Here is a 21834-nt window from a genome sequence, read left to right on the forward strand (position 1 = left end):
CGCTGACCAGTCTACACATTACAAATGGCTCAGCCACAATTCGTCGTCATAATGATGTGAAGGCACTTTCCAAAGCTTCACAGCAGTTCACATACTGCCATGACTTTTCTTTGCCATGGCAGCACTTCAGGAACAACAGTTAATACGCTGTGTCACAGTGCATGTTCTCTGCAACGGCAATTTCTGATCGCTGAGGATACTTGACTGTATTTTGTAAGATCTATGCACATGAAAAGTGAACCTTCCATGCTGAACGCTTGCAGTACGCGACCTCGAATAGTTTACCCCCGGTATCTAGGAGACCACTCCGCCGTCTTATGCTGCTATTGTCTGCGTGTTCTGCAAAGGTTTAATCTTTTTAGGGCGAAGCCCCTTAGGGTCTAGGCTTGTCCGTTGTCCGGCACAGTATCTGCAAGGTACCCACTATACGGTCACCATAACTTTCATGAAGGGGGTAAGCACACACTATACTACTATCCCATTCGTCATGCTGTACAAAATGCACGCAATGCCTACCGCTACACATGTGTAAGGCGTTATGTGTTGTGGCTGGCGACGATGAAGAATAAGCGCATTCATCCCATTCGCTAACCTTGGGCGGACCTTCACCATTTAGTTTACGTACCTTTGGTGCTTCGACTCTGGAATTCAACCACAGGAACGCCTTTGATGCCATTTGCAGTTATCTTCATGAAACAAAACGAATGCGCCTCAAAATACCTATTTGTATATGTATTATTATAGTATGATGCATTAAGTTAAAAACATACATTTAAAACGTGCTCAATATTACTGTTTTTATATTCAAAATATCGACAATACTGTGTGGTCTAAATGGCAAAAAGTAATTATTGGACTCTTTTTCTTTTTAAGTACGGTATTTTCGTTGGGATTACATAATACGTACTTGAAAGGCCTGGAAGTGCACTTAAGGAGTTCTTGGCCAATTCCCCTGAGTAGGTATGAAAAATAGTTTACGCATAATTATCATCATCACCATCATTGTCTAGACCACACATTCGCTTTCTGCCATGAATCAAAACGATTGGCAATGCGCTCTCATCCGCAAAAGGCAACGCCGACGGAGATTACAATCTAGCCCGGAGGCGAGAGGTCGGGAAAGAGTGGCAAAGCGGCAACGCCGACAAGCTGCTAGTTCGAAGGTGAGAGCGCGGCATGCTGTGGCTGAATGCATACAACTAGCTACCCCGGAACGAGAGCGCGGGATGCAGCGAATAATTGCTCCGTTGTTCCCGTCGTTCATGAGCATCAGGCGTTAAGCGCACGGCAACGGGCAGTACAGAATGAAAGATGAAGTGGTCAACGTCCGTATGGACGTTAAGAAAACGGTGCAACGCCTTCCCCGAAACATACCCTACGACGCAGTCATCGGCATGCACATAAGGCAAAAGATGCTCAGCAAGCCCTTGTGCAAGTCTGCCCAAGTTAAGAAACGAAACATTCACGCGTGGTTGAAGTCCCCAGAAGATTCATACGTCTACAAGTTCCTAAATATAAAGAAAACGTACATACACCTACTCTTTGTCAACTTCAGGCTAGATCCCTTCAAAGAGCCATTGGCTCTACATTTATGGACCACAAAGCAGTATTGTTTAAGAAAAAAAAACAGAATGTAGAACTCAAGACGACATACAAGGTCGACTAATAAAACATTATATATATTGTACACATGCGTTATCACTCATTTACATGCGCCAGTGAACGGGTGAATCAACTACCCAGTGTTTCACTCCCTCGTCATTATTAGATTCGTCGAGATGCGTGGATTTTTTCCCTCTGGTCTAACAAAGAAGACGAAGCGAGCACCTGGCAAGGCTTAAAAAAACATTCGCCGGAAATTCTCTTGGCAGCAGCATATCACAAACTAACAGTCAAGTGAAACAAAACTTGTAGAGTGAAGAGCGTAGCGAGAAGAAACGTGCGATCGTATGCGTGCAATGACGACCAAGAAGTTTTGTATGATGTCTTAGTTGAACATTAATGAGACAACATGATGTCTAGGAAGACATGGTTCTTCAAGGGTCATCTCTGCCGTGGTACGTTCCATCCACAGTAGGGTCGCGAAGAATAGTGCGCTTCCGTTTCGAGCTTTTGATGCACGATCCTAAGTTCATGATAACCTGCGAGAAGAGAGGCGTTCGTACATGTGCTTGCAATAATAACTGTTAGGATTCTACATGCTCGAACACGGGTGTGAGTTGTGAGGCTAGCCGCAATGGGCAACTCTATAGATTAATTTATTTCAACTGTGCTTCCTATGTAGGAATGTGGAGGCCTAGGCTCACTGCCGCATCGTGGGCCTTCTGGATAGCAAGCAGGGGTGGAATCCTTCAGGATTCCAATAAAGCTTTTCATCCACCCATCTGTCCAACCTCAGCACGGTTGAAATCCAGGTACACGGATTAGCTGGCATTTCGCTCTTATCGGGATGCGGCCCCCGTGGCCGGGAATTGAAGCCGCGCCCTTGACTCGACACCATATATGTTCGGAGGGCGTGGTTAGAAATATTCTGTGGGTGGGCAATACCCTACCCTATTTATGTAAGTTAGTGCGTGTGTTTTAGGAAGGTATTCATCTACATAGTGTAAACTTCGGAAAGCAAGGCGTTTGAACCCATCCCCGTTCTTCTGTCGACGCCATTGGTGGGTTTTTCACCCGTTAACATACTATAGTGATATCATCGACGTAATACTTTAAGGAGAAGGTTCTAGAGACTCTACTATAACAAAGTAAAAAACCTGAAATCTTTCTACACTTCGCAGACTAGTTAGTTTCAATGGCAAGTTGAGATGAATTGTAGACTCACGATGGTGTTATGCGGTGCGGTTGCCGCCCCACAAATAATACATGAATTCAATTGTATTGTTGCTGTTTTCATCAGCCATCAAGATTTTGCAAAATCTTTTAAAACCAGTTTATATCACGCGTGATAGCCTTCGTAAGTCAAACAAAACTTACAAATTGAAGAATACAGTATAAAAACAGTAATGTCTATGTAATTTTCAATGTGAACTCACCTTAAGTTAACCTACAGCCTAAATGTTTTTTCTTTCGAAAAATATTTACAGTTAAACATTGTTGTGAATCATTGACTCTGTGGAGCATACAGCATAGTGGACAGATATTACAGATGTATGAGAGTGTCCTTACAGGCAACTTGGTGGCTTCTCTACCACGCGTTAAGGATTGGGTGCGTCAAGGACCTCGATGAATTGGCTTTTGTATACATTGATTAAGAAATAAAGAGAACTCATTTCATGTTCCAAATCTAAAACTTGCAGTATCCACACAAAGTACTATCAGTCAAGAGATACACGGTAGCCAAATAATCAGACAAGAATGGTTATCGCATTCTTCAACTTCATAGAATCTTGTAATACCAAAGATGTCAGGCATAATTAATTATGCTACAGCAAAAACCAGTCAAGAAGACGGCGAAGAAAGGAGAGAAGTCACACACACAACGAATGGTCGTTGCGTGTGTTACCTCTCTTCCCTGTCCTCGGTCTTCATTGGTGGTTTTTCCTTTACTGTCGTGAACAAACTGACCCCGACTTCGACTTTACTATAATAATTTATCATTGTTTAGGTCTCCTTTTCTTACATTGATTGACAATCAGGATCGAATGGAATCTCCCCCTAAAATATGGGCTGGTGACAGTGTTAAACGCCTGAACATGAGTACAATATACTTACACAAATAACCAAAGCAGCAAACATGACCAGCGATGCATTCTCGTAGCCTATGTTTTCTCTGGCATGCTTGCTCAGCAGTGGTGCTACCGACGATCTGTTCACGAACAGTCAAGGCGTCATTGTGTAATTCCTTTGCGAAGCACTGTGACACTTGGAAACAAGGACAGCTTACCCCAGAGTAATTGCACCAAAGAGCACACCACATACAGTTGCGTAGGTCCACATGTTGTTTGGAAATCCTCTTTCGCTTTCGTGTAGATTGTTGCCAAAGAAAACCAATGAAGAAAGAACATTATTGTCACTGTTAGAACGTTCAAGATTTTTTCTTTACGTGACACTCATGCTAAAACTGAAGCCTTGCACAATTTGAGGTGGTGAAAGTGCGTGTGTGTGGAGGGCGGGTGGGGGAGGGAAGGGGATCAGTACATTGACTCAGAAGAAAAAGAACCAAAATAAGAAGATGTCTGATGAGAGGGAGCCATCGCCATATATATATATATATATATATATATATATATATATATATATATATATATATATATATATATATATATATATATATATATATATATATATATATATATATATATATATATATATATATATATATATATATATATATATCCATTGGTGTGAACGGCAAGGGGACAAAGAGGGGAGGGGTGTCGAAGTTTTTCCGTGTGACGACACGACTGCGGGACAAAAAGGGCACACGATGCATATAAAAGAAAACGAATGCGATAATCAGCAAAAATAAATGATTGACAACAAGAAATTTCGGTGAATACGTAAATCGGACGCATTGATAGAACTACGACACGGCTTCGAGATCGATGTTAGCGACTTTGGAGTCTCTACAAGAAGTTTTCGGACAAATAGATGCCCCTTTTAAGTTATCCCTGGCTATCATTGTGCAATACTCTATTTTTCGCAAAATGGTTAGAGCATATGTAGCCAGACGGAATTGCCCTCCTAAATCTTTTTTAGCGAGCGATGTTCAGGAGTCAAACGAAGTTTAAACTTGTCTGCTGGGACAAATGGCACACTGTATTTTCGCAATTGTCGATTAATTGTTTTGTAGAATAGTGCGACATAAACCATGCAATTCGGTTCTTTTTATGATTATTCGCAGCTTTTTTCATTTGTCTTCCCGTATGAAAAAAAAATACCTGAAGTTCAAACAGCATTGTTGGTAATACACGCTTAAGAGTGTTTCAGTGTGTATGACATGGGGACAGATATACGAGCTTCTGTTTGAGCATATACTTGGTGGGTGCACCTTAAAGAACCCCAGGTGGTCAAAATTTCCGGAGCCCTCCACTACGGCGTCTCTCACAATCAAATGGTGGTTTTGGGACGTTAAACCCCACAAATCAAAAAGCATATACTTGGTGTCGTATCTCTTGATCTCATTTATTAAATATTCACTCCTGCAGGTGAGTGTAATAATAAGCAGAAGTAAACATGCAGGAAAATGTGGTTCAGCTTCACTAACGTAAACCCTGGGGAGGGCGAATCATGTAGTGCGCACCGGTGTTTCCCACACAACTGCCTTTACATTTTACTGCTGTACTTGCCATTAGTCCCCTAACACATCATTACTTTACAGGTATGCGTACACGCGCTTTGCCGTGCTTCCTCATCGGCTGCAGAAATTCGTGTCCTTTTTTCTTCCTCTAAACCACCACCACGACCACTACTACTACTACTACTACTACTACTACTACTACTACTACTACTACTACTACTACTACTACTACTACTACTACTACTACACTACTACTACTACTACTAACCAATACGCTTCAACATGTAGCGTTTCAGACAAACGACTTTATCGTAGAAAAACACGTTTGAGTCTGTGGATAAAAAAAAGGAACTTGATCGCGTTGGTAAACTTTGTCAGTGATTCTGACGCTGCTAAGCCAGACAATGTTTCGGGCATTAGCGCCGAACCATTAACTGATAATATGCATGGTATAGACGATTAGCTAGTAGCGAGATTTAGCCAAATTTTTGTGGTGCATAGCCAGTTATGATATACCCTGACATGTACATGGCACGCCGAGACCCGGAGTCGGCTTGCCCCAAAAAGTAATATAAAATATTTGCTGGTATAAGCAAAAGAACCGCCATTATCGTGACGCTGATGCAACTTACATGGCTTTTTTTAGTGCCACACTAAAACTGGCTACTATCACAGCAGAGTTACCGAAACCTGCTGCGGTTTGGGTAAGGTAGACAATCCAGAGGTACCTGCACAGACGGGCATAAAAGAGGATGTATTGAATAAATATTCAAGCAATTTATATTTTCCTTGAATATTTATACATAACATTTTTTTTTTCTTTTCAGAAACACTACAAAAAGTGCAGCTGCATCATAAAAATCTCAAAGTGTAGTATTTAGCTGAAATAAACAGTACAAGTCCCACCCACCTTTCTATTATTGTCACTTGCTTAACGATAGCGTTCACTAAATTTGTTGCAGATTGGGCTGTTAGCAACTGTGCCATCTATTGAAGCAAGACGCGTTTGGGTGCATGGCTATGCACGCAGCGATTCCGGATTACCAATCTTATGCGCGACATTTGGGTTTCGCATCGCATTATAGTGCCACCACTTCGCGAAAAATCGAAGTTCCCGGTCGGCCTTCTCGGAGACCACGGTTTTGCACGCGTAACTTTCTCTACGTCTGAGAGATGGCGCAGCAAGGCCCCGGGATGTACAGGGATGGGTGGAAGGGCGTTACCGGATAGCTCGGCAAAGTGCTACTCGTTTTAATCACTGTGAAATTTACAATTATGCTTCCACTGAGCAACCATTCAAGGTTATAATTATTTCTTATCCAGTGACACTAAAATGTACTCTGAAACAACAAATCAGCATAAAAAATCTGCAAAAGCAGGAAAAAGCCATAGTATAGAAATTGGGTGACATTCATTAAAACAAACCTAGACCCTGCTAAAATAGTGGTCGTGGTACCATAGATTGTTAAATATTGGTATTCCTCAAAGTTTGCCTCCTATTCTCCATCTACCTAGTAATGGGCTCACATATATTTCGTCCTTGCAAAATATTATTGAGAACTAACAGACAACAACCTCAAGGAAAGTTTAAGAGCTGTTATTAGTAGTATTCGCAATGGAAATGTAAATAAATTAAAGTTCACGAAAGATAACTTGTCATTAGCAGGGACTGAACCCTCAACCTTCGAATAACGTGTCCGATGCTAGAGTTACTGCCATGGCCGTCCTTCAACCTTTTCACGGGACATATATATGCATTTAAACCTGGAATTTTTGTCAGCGTCGCTCGCCACCATGACGGGGAGTGTTGAACGCTGTTTTTCTGCTTGTACGTCACGTATAGCAGGTTTGTTAGTTCTCATTAAAAGGGTCTCTAACAAAGAAAGACAAGCCCTTACATTTCCTCTTCTTTCCTTCTTAAAATGATTTTATCACGTCGCTGACAAGTGTGCACCACGCGATCTGCTGAATTTGAAAGAGTAACTTACGGTGGAATTGGCAGGAATGGAGCGGGACCGACGAAGAGAAAGGACACAGCCAATATCGTAAATCCGAGCAATACCGACGCACTTTCTTGTTCCTACAAAGACACAAGATTACTTTTTTGCACGGCAACGTTAAAAGCAGAAAGTGAGAAAACCAACGAAGCGTTGACATAAAAGTCTCGAGAAAAAACCAGATGCTCTTGCAACTTTCTCATGATCCAGGGAACTGCCACAGTGATGCAAGTCTTTTCAGTGGCTCAGAAGTTCTAAGCTCCAAGATACTCATTTTTCAACCTTGCTTCTGCATTTTTTTTTCTGCGACGATGCACAAGTTTACAAATGTTTAAATAAAAGTAGAAGTTTTCGGTGTAGCAGAAAAATGTTACATTTAAATCGAATGGTTAATCTACGACACCACTGCCGTGATACTATATAGTTCGATAATTATATAGAGGTATCGGGAGCAGGCTGTCATGGTGAATTCAAGCGTTCGAACGAATAATTATTTCGATAGTGTTTAAGCTATAGTATGTCAAAGCGTTTACTCTATACGTGACAATCATTCAATCATTTTGAACGTGCAGTTCTTCACTGCATACAGTTTTGAATCGTATATATAGTATAGAGCCGTACATATTCTTATGCGATGTTTACAAAGCGAGGCAGTTATTTTTTTTTTTTTGCTTTTCTACGGTGGCCCGCTTTTATCACAATAAGTAACACGTAACGGCCGTTACTTTGGACATTTGCACAAATATATAATATACTATTGCGCTCTCAATATTATTTATTATCTTCTATGCTCCATTCAGTGGTCTCAATGCTAAGGTAATCTTAGTTCTCCCGCTTCGAACTTGCCGCTTGTTCCAAACAGAATGACTTACCAGCTTGTACGTGAATAGGTATCCCCAGAAGAGAGATCCGAGCGAGTAAGAGATGTAGAGAGCAGAGAACACCGCCACTACTTCTATATCGGGAAGCCGGAACTGTCAAAAGTCAAATAAGTGTCAACAAAACACAAAAGAGAGCATAAAAGACTGTCACTTGCAAACTTATTTCTTGGAAAAAATGAAGCACGGACAGGAAGAAGCATGACACATTGCGTCGTTGTCTGAGGTTGTGAAACAAACTAATTTGCCATCAGTATTTCTTCTTTTTTTTCGTAACGTTCCAACGACAGCGTGGGCGACAAGAGAATGTAAGCAATGGTCGACCGCCTGTCATTGCACGTTTCCACTTTCCGGCTGTACATCACGATGAGCACGTTGAAGCGTCATTACTCGAATCTTATTGAGCCAGCCAATTGAAACTTCGGTGGTACGAGTGTTTACAATAAACTATCATCATCATGCAAGAATGTGTGCCACAGAAAATGGGCTAATCTTACTACTCACTGCTGGCCCACTAAAAATGAAAAAAGCAACAGAAGGGTGGCAACATCTTTTTAACAGACGTAACCAGTAATAAATAAACGTTTTAATAAACCACCGGGAATAACTCAGCGATAAACACCGTGGCCATCCCTTTTAGCTTCACTAAAATATCTGTACGGAGTGCTTCAGCAGTACGAACAACGAGACAACACTGGGCAACGGGAAAGCCAACGGCGGATGCGATGGAAGCCCTACGCAAACGACGTGAGAAGCCCTCCGCAAGCGTGCCCGTAAATCTACGAAGACGCGAATGGTTGGTTTCAGCACAAGGTTCTGACTCCGGAGTTTGGACTTCTGTGCCGTGTCTGTGACTGTTTGTGGTATAGATACGAGAACTTCTTTGCGCTCGGAAGCAACCTAGAGACAACCTAGCATCGCCTAGCTAAAGCTTAGCAACAAACTAGACGCAACCACACTAGTCTTCAGAACTATCTAGCTTCGCTGTTTGAAGCCTTGCGAAGCTTAGTAAAACCTCCGCCATTTTTTCTCGATCGCACTATCTTTCTCAGCTAGCTGCAAGAAACCTAAAAGAAGGCAAGTGATTTCCCGCAGTATGCACATTGCCATGAAAACTGTAACTCAGATAGATTAAAACGTGTCATCTGCAGTTTCCTATTATTATTATTATTATTATTATTATTATTATTATTATTATTATTATTATTATTATTATTATTATTATTATTATTATTATTATTATTATTATTATTATTATTATTATTATTATTATTATTATTATTATTATTATTATTATATCCACACTTCTAAAGCACACAATTGAACTCGCCCTGTCAGCAGCTCATCCAGTAAGAATGTCTTCGCACTGTTGAGCCCATTGCTGCTCTTGTTAGAGACAACTGGGCTTGTAGGCAGCCCTTGAGCTGTGTCGCGACCTACTTTCGTCTCTTTTTTCTTTCTTATTTTGCTCGCTTTTGTAACGTTTTTATTTTTTTTTATATTGCCTTATACTTTTTACGAATTGAGTCGGAGCAGATTAGTTAAGCAGTCTACGACCTTGCCAACGTTATTCCTTTCCTTCCCCCTCGCAGCTGATAACTAGGCAATACAGCCAGCATTTTGAACGAATGGTAACGTTAACGAGTGTTATATACTATATGATAATGACTTACCTCCCCTTTCTTGAGATGAAATTCCAATGTTCCGTCGTGAAACCCAAGAGATGATGTGGCAGCTATGACATTTGCTATGCTAATAATCATTGGAGCGCTGAACGAGAGGCGGATGGCATTTTGGTCTGGTTGGTCTCGTGCAACTTCAATCGCTTGAAAGAAATGATACTTATATTTATCGCATCAGCTACGCCTAAGTAAAATGAAAACAGTTTTTCATGTGAAGTTGGATAACTTGGACGAACGCCGTATGTTAATAAAGCTAGATGAAAAAGGCTCATGCTGAGAAATGATTGCTGCCACGGGAAATCAAGGGAGCAGGCTTACATTTTGCTGGAGACCGTAGAAGTACAAATGGTGCACCGAGGAACATGATACCACCGCAAATAAAAAACGGTATAGCGTCTGGCCACCACTGAAATACGAGAGCTTCCGTCAAATCGTAATGAAAATCAGCTGCCATGGATGCGTACCTCAATGAGAGCAGTTCCAACGACAACGCCAACTGTGTTAGATATTCCATATACGCACTCCATAGAAGACTGAAAAGCAAAATGAAACATGAGACTAACGTCAAGCAGCCATGCATCAGCTCTTTCACAGCGAGTTTGCAGAACGTTGAAACGAGAGAAAAGTTAAAGGGACCATATGAAATTGTCAATTAAGAGTTTTCACAAAAAAACTAAATGTAGAGGGTTTGTTATGCTACAGATATGAACAGTGGGCCTAAAAAATATTTCAGCGCAAAAGAGCCTAGAAGTTAACGATTGTAAACAACGCCCACCTCCGACAACCATGGCATGTTGTCATGGCGTGTGTGACGTCATGCGCAACAAGCAGTGGAGCCGTCGTCTTCTACCAAAGTTTCAATCGTTGCACATCATTCATTTTTGTGCGAATCTGAGTGAAACCAAGTTATCTCGTTTTCACACGCAGACGACCACAGAACAAATATCGTTCGCCAAAATGCAGGCGAGCGCACAGTGAACTGCTGGTTAATCCACGGCACGCGAGTTTGCCAGTGTTTCTCGTTTTTTCAGCCGTTCACGCGTTTGTAAAAATGCTCACTTATAGATTCAGTGCTCGACCAAATACGCTAAAATTGTGCAAGCTTATTAAAAAAACCACAAGGATTAACCCACATAGTGATCGAAAAGTGGATGGCATGGCCTCATTAAGGGGAGACGAAGGCTCGAAGTTATGAGGAATAATTGAACACTAAATGTGCCTGGGGTGAACATTTCAAAAAGTGGACTTGTCTTCGTCAAGGCGGCAGCTACCTTTCTTATCGGCATGTATGTTAGCGCATGGCCTTTTTCTTTTTTCTCTAGGGTTCATCCAATACATGAACTATGGAATTCAGCAAAGGTTAGTGAGTGCGACCACCGTTTCTTTTTTATTACTAAGAGATAAATAAGCTCGTAATTTCCCAAGTGTGCAAAAACGTCAAAGGACGCGAAAAAAAAACACTTTTGTAGTACACAGTTGCATTAATTGTGGAAGCCTTGATGAATCTGTGAAATTGAAATGTGACATTAAAATATACTTTGAAAGAATAAAGGTGATGACTTGACTCACTAACAATTATTATACCGCAGCTTCGTTGACTTCTGAAAGTGGCGGCGGCATAAAGTGTCACAACAAAAAATGCATAGAAGAAACCGAAGACTACTCCAATTGTCACAGTGGCGCCAATAAATGAGCTCCCTTCGTCGATCCAATAGGTGGAGCTATAAAAAATGGAGAAAACAACATTGTGGTTACGAGAATTACGAAGTAAATGTCAATACCTAAGCAACAAACTGGCTATAGAACTTAAACCCATTTAAAATATCTGAGAAAGAGATGGCAAAAAGGGGAAACTAAAGGAATGTTGAGACCGAAGGTTATTGAAAATTCGCCTGATGGGCTAGGCTGCACAGACTTAGGTGGAAGTGTGGAAAAAGAATACGGAACAAACAAGAAAATATGTATTGTTTGTAAGTGGTATGTTCTTTAAAATCTTGATTATGTTGCTCATCAATCCAAAATTCAGCTGCAGTCTGCAGACCAATATAGTAATCCGACACCAAACTAGGCGCCCCTCTTCACGACACTCGTGTGTAATAAAGATCATAAATAGGTCTTACCCGTACAATGACACGCATACAATAATTCCAATTAATGCAACAATCAGGGTCGCATGAGGTCTAAGGCGCTGAATCTGCAAAAAGCGACAATTTAGAAAAGTTAAACATGCACTTCGTAAACGTAATTAAGAGTACAGTTGAATGCCACAACTTACGATTGCTATATTACAAAGGCTTCCTGCTAACATTGATGCTCTAGTGCTGGCATAGATGACGTTGAACTGCCATTGCTCTGCTCGCTTTTCTGCCGCCTGAAAGTAACGCCTTGATTTACATATATATGGCGAGGGTACACAGCAAAACAGTAATTTAAAACTTCCCTTCCCGCGAGTATTACCTCGAGGCAAGTGAAGATAGAGAGAGAGACAGGAAGGTACAGAAATGACAGGAAAGTTATTCAGGAGGAACTCCAGTAGGCTACTTGAAAAGAGCAAAGGGGAAAAGGCAATAGCACTGTCTAAAACAAACACAGGAACATAGTCGCTAAACTGTCACAACGTGCCGGCCGTCACAAGAAACCCCAGCAACGTCCTCATAGTCACTTGCGTTGAAAACCAGGTAGGCTAGTGCCAGCTAAGCAATCAGGGAGATGAAAAACTTTCTTCAAATACAGAAAAGTACCACTTAGCTACCTAAAGTTTGCAAGCTAACTGAAATTAAAGGTGAATCAGGATAACCGATACCCAAAGCATTTTTAATGCCGTTACTTGAACAAGAATTGACCATCAAGTACCCATAGTAACGTTGAAAGTTACTATGGGTACACTATTAAGGACCACACTTGGCCAACTACTAGTTTGAACGGATGATGAAAAGCAGTATGACCAAGGGCAGCTGCAGTTGAGGTTGTGTGAAACATTTCCAGCTTTGCTGGGATAGATCAGGCTAAAAATATTACAACTGTGGTTGAGCTTCTAGTAATAACTGCACCAATAATGTAAGTAAATGCATGAGCTCCATACACCTCACGTGAATACAGTAGAGCGGTCTTTTTAAGGACAACTGAGGACATCCTTTTTTTTTTCTTCGTAATTCCAGGAATGTTGAGGCGCACTTCCGGTCGGTGTAGGCATCAGAAAGGCCAGGACAGTCTCGCTGCAGGTGGATAACTCGAGTCCAAATTAGTGTTATGTTGTGAAAGTACCCGGACAAAGTGTCGTATATCCGCTTTGAAGCTATCAGTGGTAATGTACGTTCACATAGGATATCTCCTGCAATGGCAATTGTAACAGTAAACACACATTTCGGATCACCAACGCACGTCCTTAGTGCATGAATTTGCTTCGCAGGCATTTTCCATCGTGGGAATAAGACTATATAAGGCAAAACCGCGAAACCGAGAGGCACTACAGAAAAGCAGCCTTGACTGTACAAATGTACCCCAGAACTTTCCACCCAAACAGTTGAGGTGTGTTTTAGTACACAGCCGTATCTTTTAGTGCAATACATGGAGCGTCGCTGATAAATGTAGGTCGATGACTAGGTGCACCTCGAAAGTGGTGCTGCGGTCATGGGCAATTGCTGGTTTCTTGATCATTATGCTATACTGTCGCATAGTCCTGCGTGGAAAAGCGACAATTCTCTGGTGACACTGTCAAACTGATTTTTCAAGTACAGCGCGGTCAGCATAGCTGCCTTTTGTAATCTGGCTGTAGTTGATTGAATGATATGTGAGGTTTAACGACCCCAAACCACCATATGAGAGACGCCGTAGTAGAGGGCTCCAGAAATTTTGACCACTTGGGGTTCTTTAACATGCACCAAATTTGAGCACACGGGCCGACAGCATTTTCACCTCCGTCAAAAGTGCAGCTCTCGCTGTAGGTGTGTCACGGCAGTTGCACCAATGCAGACGTCGTCTGCTTATATAAATACATAACTGTCTTCTGTAGGTACTTCATGAGACCAAAACCGATGCGGCTGAATAGCATCGGGCTTAACAAATCACCTTGCAGCACTTCAAGTTCGATTTGTTCGTAACACGCGACATTATCATCAGTGACCATAAGGAACTTGTACGAGTAAAATAGCTGCATATCCACTTAAATGTTCTGGGACCAATTTCAATATGAATCACCGTGTCTATAAATGCGACGTGGATTACATTGTCGAGGGCGCCTATAAATCTAGAAACAATGCTGCTGTGAAGTGTTTCAGTCGTCTCTGATGATGGTAAAAGGTAAATAATTCAATCCCGTTATCTGCCGCGGGGCGCTAACGTCAAAAACTTGCCACATAGGTCGCCATAAAGATTGTAGCCTTCCGGGTACAATTCCAAGTGTGTATCAGCAGCATTCTTTTTATAAAATTTCCATTGCAGCTGGCTAAAGCAATGGGTTAGTTCGATAGTAGGTCTATCGGCGAGGCGACAAACAGCGATTAGGGGCCGCGTGTTTCCGCTTCTCTTGTAAACAATCTGTTCAAAAATCAACCAAGAAGAAAACGTAGGACATCGCCGAGATCTTCTCAAGCAACAGTCTACAGCTGTATTACGCAAACTCTCTGAAGAGCTCCAGAAAATGAAAAAGATCGTCATCCAAGAAGATTTCAAGTCAAGAAACCCGTCACCCAAAGAAAAGACCAAACTTCTTTTATTTTTAAATTTATTTTTGATGCCCCTTTTTACTTTTCCTTGTCTCCTCATACTTTTTTCTTCCCTTTTTCCTTATCAAAGATAGCGTGTAGCTTCTGCCCTATTCATTTTTTTCTTGGTTTTACTGTATTACTTGAGGTACGGCCCAGGGTTCTTTCATGGTGGTGGTCGTGAAACTTTATTGGGGTTCTTTCATGGATATGTTTTTCTCTCTTTTTGTCTCACATAAAATGTCCGTATGCTAACCATCTATGCCCAGGGTTTGGGAGGTGGAAGAGGTAGCGCCCGTTTATGATGATAATAATTTTATATTTAGAACACACAGAAAACCTACCCCGTAAGAGACCTGAAGTAAAAGTTCTTTTTAGGGGCGAAGCTCCTAAAGCAACTGGTCTGTTCATGAATGTCTTTTAGGGGCGACGCTCTTAAAGCCGTGTGTCTGTTCATGTATGTATTTCGAGCATGGTTCGTAACCGCCTAGTTGTATGACTCACTCAGCAGCTGGCGCTAGTGTGAGTGTCAGACAGACGGACAGACGAATGGATGAACCGACAGACACACAGACAGAGACGCACGGACAGGTGGATGGACGGACCTCCTTGGCAATGACTGCATCATGCAGCACCTGCTTTCCAAATACGCACTCCGATGTATCTATATGCAACCTACCACGATCCGAAGGGTGTGCATAGACTTAGTGTTTGCGAACGTCCCACTGCAGCTAGTACAAGAAAGTCACAGCTTCACCGCAAAGGTAAAGCAATGAACGCGATAGCAATAAATTGAATGGTCACGCGCAGAGTGGAAAGCAGATCGAAACGTGCTCCGCGTTTTTCTCGCACAAATGACGCACGAAACGTACTCACAGGTACAGATGCACGCGAATAAGCGTCTCAAATGTTACTTGGCTGTGTCTGAAAAGCACGTGCTTTCTGCAAACCATGACTGCAATGTTTGCAGTGACCTTTCTGCGCCTGGTAACTACAACATAATTGTTCCAGGTAAAGCCCGAGGCCAGCCAAGACGTACGATTCTCCCCACCGTAGGATAAGGGTGCGCGATGTAGCGCCACCTCCTTTTCCTCTAAGCGGGGCAATGTACGCGTGGAGGATGAGAGGGCGCACCACCACACGATGTGACGACGCGCGCTCACTGCGTCATTTTGCTTGTAATGGTGAGAAGACGACGATTCCCCCGAGATGCCTGTCAACAACGGTAAATGGTAGATATAAATAGCTTGCCGTTTGCACGTTGAAGGATGTGCTCGTTTATGGCTCAATGGTTCACACCTCGCACTCGCGATGCAGCGGACCCAAGTTCAATTCCACGCGCCAGAGTATTTTTCTGGATTTTTTTCTTTCTTGCATCTTCATAGATATAGATACGCATACATATATGGTGAAAGACGGCAACGCCGACGCCGGCAGCAAAATCCAGCCGAGACAGTCCATATAATTGCTATCGCAATAAATTCTCTCTCGCTTCATTTCAAGGACCATAAAGCCGTAATCATGAAGGGACTCGCAATCCTGCCGCCATGACAACGAAGAAATGAAAGGAATAAACGAAACAACAGACGAACAGGAACACAATAAAAGCTCATTTGTGTAATATGCGCACAGTCTTACGCCTTTCTAATGATGTAATGGGATAACTTTTTACGGGAGAGTTACGGTTTAGCGATGATCTCTCCCTCTGGAGCTTCGCCCACTTATCATCATTCAATCCGAGGATATGGCGTTATCATTTTTTGGCATCGTAACCCTATCACAAAGAAAAAGGAAAAATGATTTAATGCGTCCGAGCATATCAGAATTTGAATGTGTTCTCTTTCACTGCAACAATATACAGACTCCAGTGAAGAAAATAGCAAAACGCTCCATGCTTTGTGATTTCATATCTGGTTGGGATAGCACACTTAAGGTTCTTTAACGTGGTATGTGCAGCTTTATATTTAAGACTCGTTTTGGTACTCGATATATTTAGTTGGCTAATTCAATTTTTGATACTATAGACAAATTTCTCAATTTATAGAGTTTAAATACGGTAGCATCAAAAGGTGTTGGCCGAATACGTACATGTTCATAGAGTTAAATTGCGAGCCCGACATGGTTTGAAGGCACCTGCATTGTCTTTTCTCATTTCGCTATAATGTCGCACTCGTCTTTCATTAAAAAATTATATTTCAGTTACTACTAACGCAGTCACCGTAGGTTTGGCGGGAAAAGAAAACGGTATCAATATTTCATACAATGCACAATATTAATTTGAAAGTGTGGGTTGTATACTTACCAAATGAGGTATGTATGGAGAGATGAGAGCCAGGGAAAAGCAGGCGGATCCATAAACTGCAAGAATAGGGAACATTCTGAGCGCTCTGCTGCGTGCCGGTGGTTTTGTGTATTCCCGTTCCAGTGCTCTGAGCTCTGTCATTTTATCGAAAAGAATCAACTCTTTCGGCCGAGCGATCTCTTTTTCAGTGATACTTTCTGCGTCGTTAACACTGAGCGGATTCACAGCGGTCGTCTCAACTCTTCGGGATCGAGAGCGATGAAGGCTTCGCATACTGGGACCCTGCCAGTAAAAAAAATAGAAAAGAAAAAAAGAGAAGACATATTTACATGTAGAAGGTGTTTTCATAAATGTGGTAATCTCCACAGACATAATAACCAATATTCATTTCGCCAGGTTAATACACATCTAGCCCATAAAAAATTGGGTTACGCTGGAACATAACCAAACACAGATTGTTACTATATACTAATTATGAGTGGTACTCAGCACTTTCACCAGAAATCGTTCGTTAAAATGTGGTAGCACTGAGCAGAATTTGATATCTATAATGACAGGTACATTATAGTTGCGAACACACACTGCAGACTACAAACCATTGAGTGTCCTATAAATTTACTTTAGGGAACTCTGGCGATAGTGCCTACGGGAACTGAAACGCACGGCACTTCAGGCAGCATGGGAACGCTGGGCAGTGTAAAAATTTGTCTAATCATCGTTCTTGCAGCTCCGTTTGGCTTCGTGTGTCCTGAATGGGCTTTCCCGCAAGACCGAGTTCAGGAAAGATTTAGTAGTTCCACTTTCCCACAATGGCGGTTCAGGCTCACCGATTCTCATCAGCTTTAATTAGAAACAAAACCAAAACACCACATTAAACGAAGCTACAAGTGCATTCGGAGCCACAAGCACGAAGACTAGGCAAATTTGTGTACTACCCATCATTCTCATGGTGGCTGAAAAGATCGCAGTGCCATAGAACCATGGTTATGTTAGGAAACTCAATGTACATAACAATAGAGAACGACACACAGAAAAGGAACAGTGTCTACTATGTCACTACGTGCAGTGTGCAGTGTGCTTTCTACGACTATGAATTCATCAAGTCAGTACCAACTAGCCAAGCATTAACGTGGCGTTTATAGCGGTGTGCCATAACGTTAGACTAACACGATCACTGGTAGTACGACCTCGTCATCTTCGTCAGTGATCCCAGTACTCTCCTCTAGTTTACTGTGCCATGGCACACTCACAAGAGCAGCTGGTGACGTAAGTAAGCACGAGCCCTTATAGAAAAAGAGCAGGGAGTTTACTTATTTCACGCTGGACGAACTTTTATAGCCATCTCCACGAGGCACCATCAGTTCTGTGTTGATGTTTATATAGACTAAAAAGTATATTTGTACTGTTTTGTATCGCTGCATTCCTGATTATATTAGTATAGAGATGTTGACACACAAATAAGGCACTAGCTCCAACATAGTTTTTAAATTAAAGAGTATTATTATAAACTGGTAGCAAAAGTGCTTAGTACATATGTTAAACAACGTCCAGGCAGCTTTAGATTATGCACGACATAGCGTGAGATCATCAAATATTGTGTCTAGGCCTTCATCACTGCGTGTTTTTGTTTCCAATCATGTGCATTACTGAACCACAAACAGATTAGGGCACATGCGGAGACCGAGGTCGATACAAGCCAAGCGTTAAACTTGGGTATGTTATTGTGAAACCTCAGAAAAAATGCACCAATGAAAACTTCAGTGGACTATTCTTGGGTAATTTTAATTTATCAGCCTGTGGTTGATTGATTGATTTGTGGGGTTTAACGTCCCAAAACCACGCTATGATTATGAGAGACGCCGTAGTGGAGGGCTCCGGAAATTTCGACCACCTGGGGTTATTTAACATGCACCCAAATCTGAGCACACGGGCCAACAACATTTCCGCCTCCATCGGAAATGCAGCCGCTGCAGCCGGGATTCGATCCCGCGACCTGCGGGTCAGCAGCCGTGTACCTTAGCCACAAGACCACCGCGGCGGGTCTCTTTTTTTTTTTTCAGGTGTGGTGCGCATCTTCAGTGGTTAGAAATAACAATATCTAGAGTTTTACGTCCCAGAATAATGATATGATGATGAAGAATCACGTAGTGGAGGGCTGTGAATATTTTGGCCATCTGCTGTTTTTTAAGGCACACTGACATCGCACGGGCTTCTATGATTCCTCCTCCACCGAAATGCAACCGTGGCGGCCGGTATCGAACCCGCGACCATAATTTCTCAGAAGGCATCCTAACTTCTCTCTTGTGTCACCCCGTGTTTTACAATGAATACGTACAAACTAACTCCACTCTGGGTTGTTCAGGAATTGCTTGTTTTCCTTAAGTTTGCTCTTTGTTGTTCTGAATCAGATGACTTCAGCCCCTGGTAAGTAGTTGAATACAACAAACGCCACAGTACTGTGCAACTATCTATCGCAGGCAAGCAAGCACCTGAATCTGAATACAGAACAGTGATCAAAATGAAGGCAGTGAACTCGCAAACTGCACTCACCGATGACGATACTAAGAAACCCAAGCAACTGTACGAACGACGCACTTCGTAATTCTGCACCAGGTTCAGACTCTGACGCATGATTCTTTCCTATAAGAACTATGTCCTTCACGTGCGGCATAATTTGGGAAGACCATTATTTACGAACCGGATGTGACGTGACAGACCACGAACACAATGCCCCTGCAGGCACGGATTGCGTGGACTAGGGAGAGGCCAATTACGAGAGCTTCCGGTAATTTTTACTTGCAGGCAAATACAGGCACGCAGAGAAACAATAAAAACAAAACAATAGCCTGACATTCTGTCTATAGCAGGCCTGGACATAGGTCGGTATACTCACTTATGAGTCAAGAACTCACTCAAACTCAAACCAAGCCGCGTGCCAGCATCTGAGTGAGTTCGATTGAGTAGTATTCTGGTGGGTTTTAGTTCGAGTGAGTTCGGTCAAGGGAAACTTTTTGGGACATTAATTGCAAGTGCGCCCTAAGCAAAAAAAAAATAATTATTTCTACGGTGAACCTGAGGTAGCTCGACTGATTCGTGCCGACCTATAAAAAGCCGGAGACACTCAAAAAATCTTATGTTCTCAGGTATGTATGTTAAAAAAAAAGTACGGTAGGAGTGACAATCGCAAAATATCAATGGAATGCAAAGCCACCGTTTAACTCTTTAGTTACCATGCCTACTCAAAGTGACCACAATTTTAGATCGTCGATTTCGGCATGTTGAATTTGTTTACCGTGCAGCGAGCACTTTGTTGTGGTTACTCCGGTCAATCAACTTTCAGAGTCGATCTATATTTGCCCATTTTGGCAAAACAGTGATCTTCAACAGACCTTCGTGTGAACCAGTGTACGTGAGTTATTGGGAAAATGTACTTTGCTGGGGAATTCGAGAGAAGTGCGTGCTCCTCGTAGTTACGCTACCGTAACACAAATGTTCGGTAATCACAACATCCTTTGCAAGATAAATATCAAATTAAGGTGTCAGCTTTGCAAACTGACAGTGTTGAGCAGTAATAATTGCCAAATATTTATGACAGCTAATAAATAGAGATCTGCTGTAGAAGTCAGGGAAAATATATTCTACAAAAATTTCCGAATGTCCGACGCATGTGTGAAGTGTAGTGGTAGCCTTGTCAGCCAGTTTCCAGCAATTTTGGTTTCGCATGTATTGTTATATCAGACACAGAGCCGCATACAGTGTCGATAGTCACTCCTATGGCGGTAGTGACGCATCGGTGCACATTTGCGCCGTGAAAAACGCGCCCCGCGCGGAACAACCTTACAACCACACCTGAACTGAAGATGAGCTTATAGACTACGAGGATGACAGCACTTCAGCTTCACGTTTAATGGCACAATGTTTCGCGTCAGCCTGAGACATCCACCATCGTTCACTGTTTTTTTTTTCATTTACGGCCTAAAGTTGTCTCCACCGCCGCAAGTGCGTAGGTGCTAGCCTTTGTGATATCTTGTAGCTACTGCGGTTACCTGCGAGTAGTCCACACATTGTTGGGTTGCGGTGTACTGGCACAGACTGCCGAGCTTTTGCTCACGACAGGAAGGCTAGCGGAGCACATCTTGGCCCTGACTACGTAGCAGCGCGAAACGTTTTAGGCCGCGCGCGATATTGGCCCTTATTTTTAATACTATATGCAGAATTGCAAAGACATATATGCTTATATGCATATATTGGAACGTGAACATATGCAGACAGAGATGGCTCATGGAAAGAGATGACGCTAAACGAAATAGGGAAGTTGATTTGGGCATCTGATTTATAGAGAGATTATTCACATCACGGGCATCCACTTATACTGAAACACCTGCAGGCTCTTGTAACGCAGACAAAAAAGAAATTTACCAGGAAATGTGTACGAGTTCACTAGCGTCTCATGAAAAACAAAACAATGATTCACCTCTAGCACAAGCAATGAAGCAGCACTTTGGTTTTACTTGTTTTATATATGTGAATAGAAACATTTTGTACAGCATTTATAATTTTGTATGCTGCTCCTAGGTCATTTACCTCCAAAATCTGTATACTGAATTTTCCTATTTTCGAATATTTTGCATACATAGTGTTTTATTGCACTCTTTATGAGCTGGGAATAAAAAATTACCCACTTTTCACAATTTTAGTCATTTCTAAATATTTCTGTTGCTCTCAACATACGTCTTTTTGGAAAGAGCATTTCATTCCATAAACAATGAAGCACTGCAATGCGTGCTGGAGCACTTTTCACACTGGCAAAAGCTATGTTCCCGAGGCATAAAAAAATGGCAGCATATCCATGGAGTGAATGATGGATAGGGGGGCGAAGCATCCGTCCGTCCACTCATTCTTGCTTCTGTCCATCCATGCGTGCGTCTGTGTGGCGGCCCGTGCGTCCATCCGCCCGTCCGTGCGTGCGTCTGTTCGTGCGTCCACACGTTCATCTGTGCGTCAGTCCCTGCTTTCGTACATGCATC

At 42.2% G+C, this 21834-nt stretch overlaps 1 protein-coding gene across 5 annotated transcripts in view; it reads right to left on the reverse strand.

Annotated features, from left to right (window-relative positions):
• Positions 1-1658: 1658 nt before the first annotated feature.
• LOC119174023 (uncharacterized) overlaps positions 1659-21834 on the reverse strand; it is a 95308-nt gene continuing 75132 nt past the window's right edge. For 3 of the 5 annotated variants that reach the window (XM_075894822.1, XM_075894823.1, XM_075894824.1), the window contains 13 exons: positions 16808-17089; positions 12078-12173; positions 11923-11996; positions 11376-11523; positions 10267-10335; positions 10121-10208; positions 9794-9945; positions 8115-8216; positions 7234-7325; positions 5878-5973; positions 3890-3964; positions 3718-3811; positions 1659-2141 (listed from right to left, as the gene is read on the reverse strand). In XM_075894822.1, the coding sequence (XP_075750937.1) occupies positions 2037-2141; positions 3718-3811; positions 3890-3964; positions 5878-5973; positions 7234-7325; positions 8115-8216; positions 9794-9945; positions 10121-10208; positions 10267-10335; positions 11376-11523; positions 11923-11996; positions 12078-12173; positions 16808-17089 (1473 nt within the window). In that variant the 3' untranslated portion in view covers positions 1659-2036. Of the gene's footprint in view, positions 2142-3717; positions 3812-3889; positions 3965-5877; positions 5974-7233; positions 7326-8114; positions 8217-9793; positions 9946-10120; positions 10209-10266; positions 10336-11371; positions 11524-11922; positions 11997-12077; positions 12174-12884; positions 13134-16807; positions 17090-21834 lie in introns of those variants that run through there. The other 2 variants (XM_075894825.1, XM_037424802.2) reach the window with 2 other exon arrangements.

Source organism: Rhipicephalus microplus, chromosome 5, assembly GCF_043290135.1.
Source record: "Rhipicephalus microplus isolate Deutch F79 chromosome 5, USDA_Rmic, whole genome shotgun sequence".
Classification (NCBI taxonomy): Eukaryota; Metazoa; Arthropoda; class Arachnida; order Ixodida; family Ixodidae; genus Rhipicephalus; species Rhipicephalus microplus.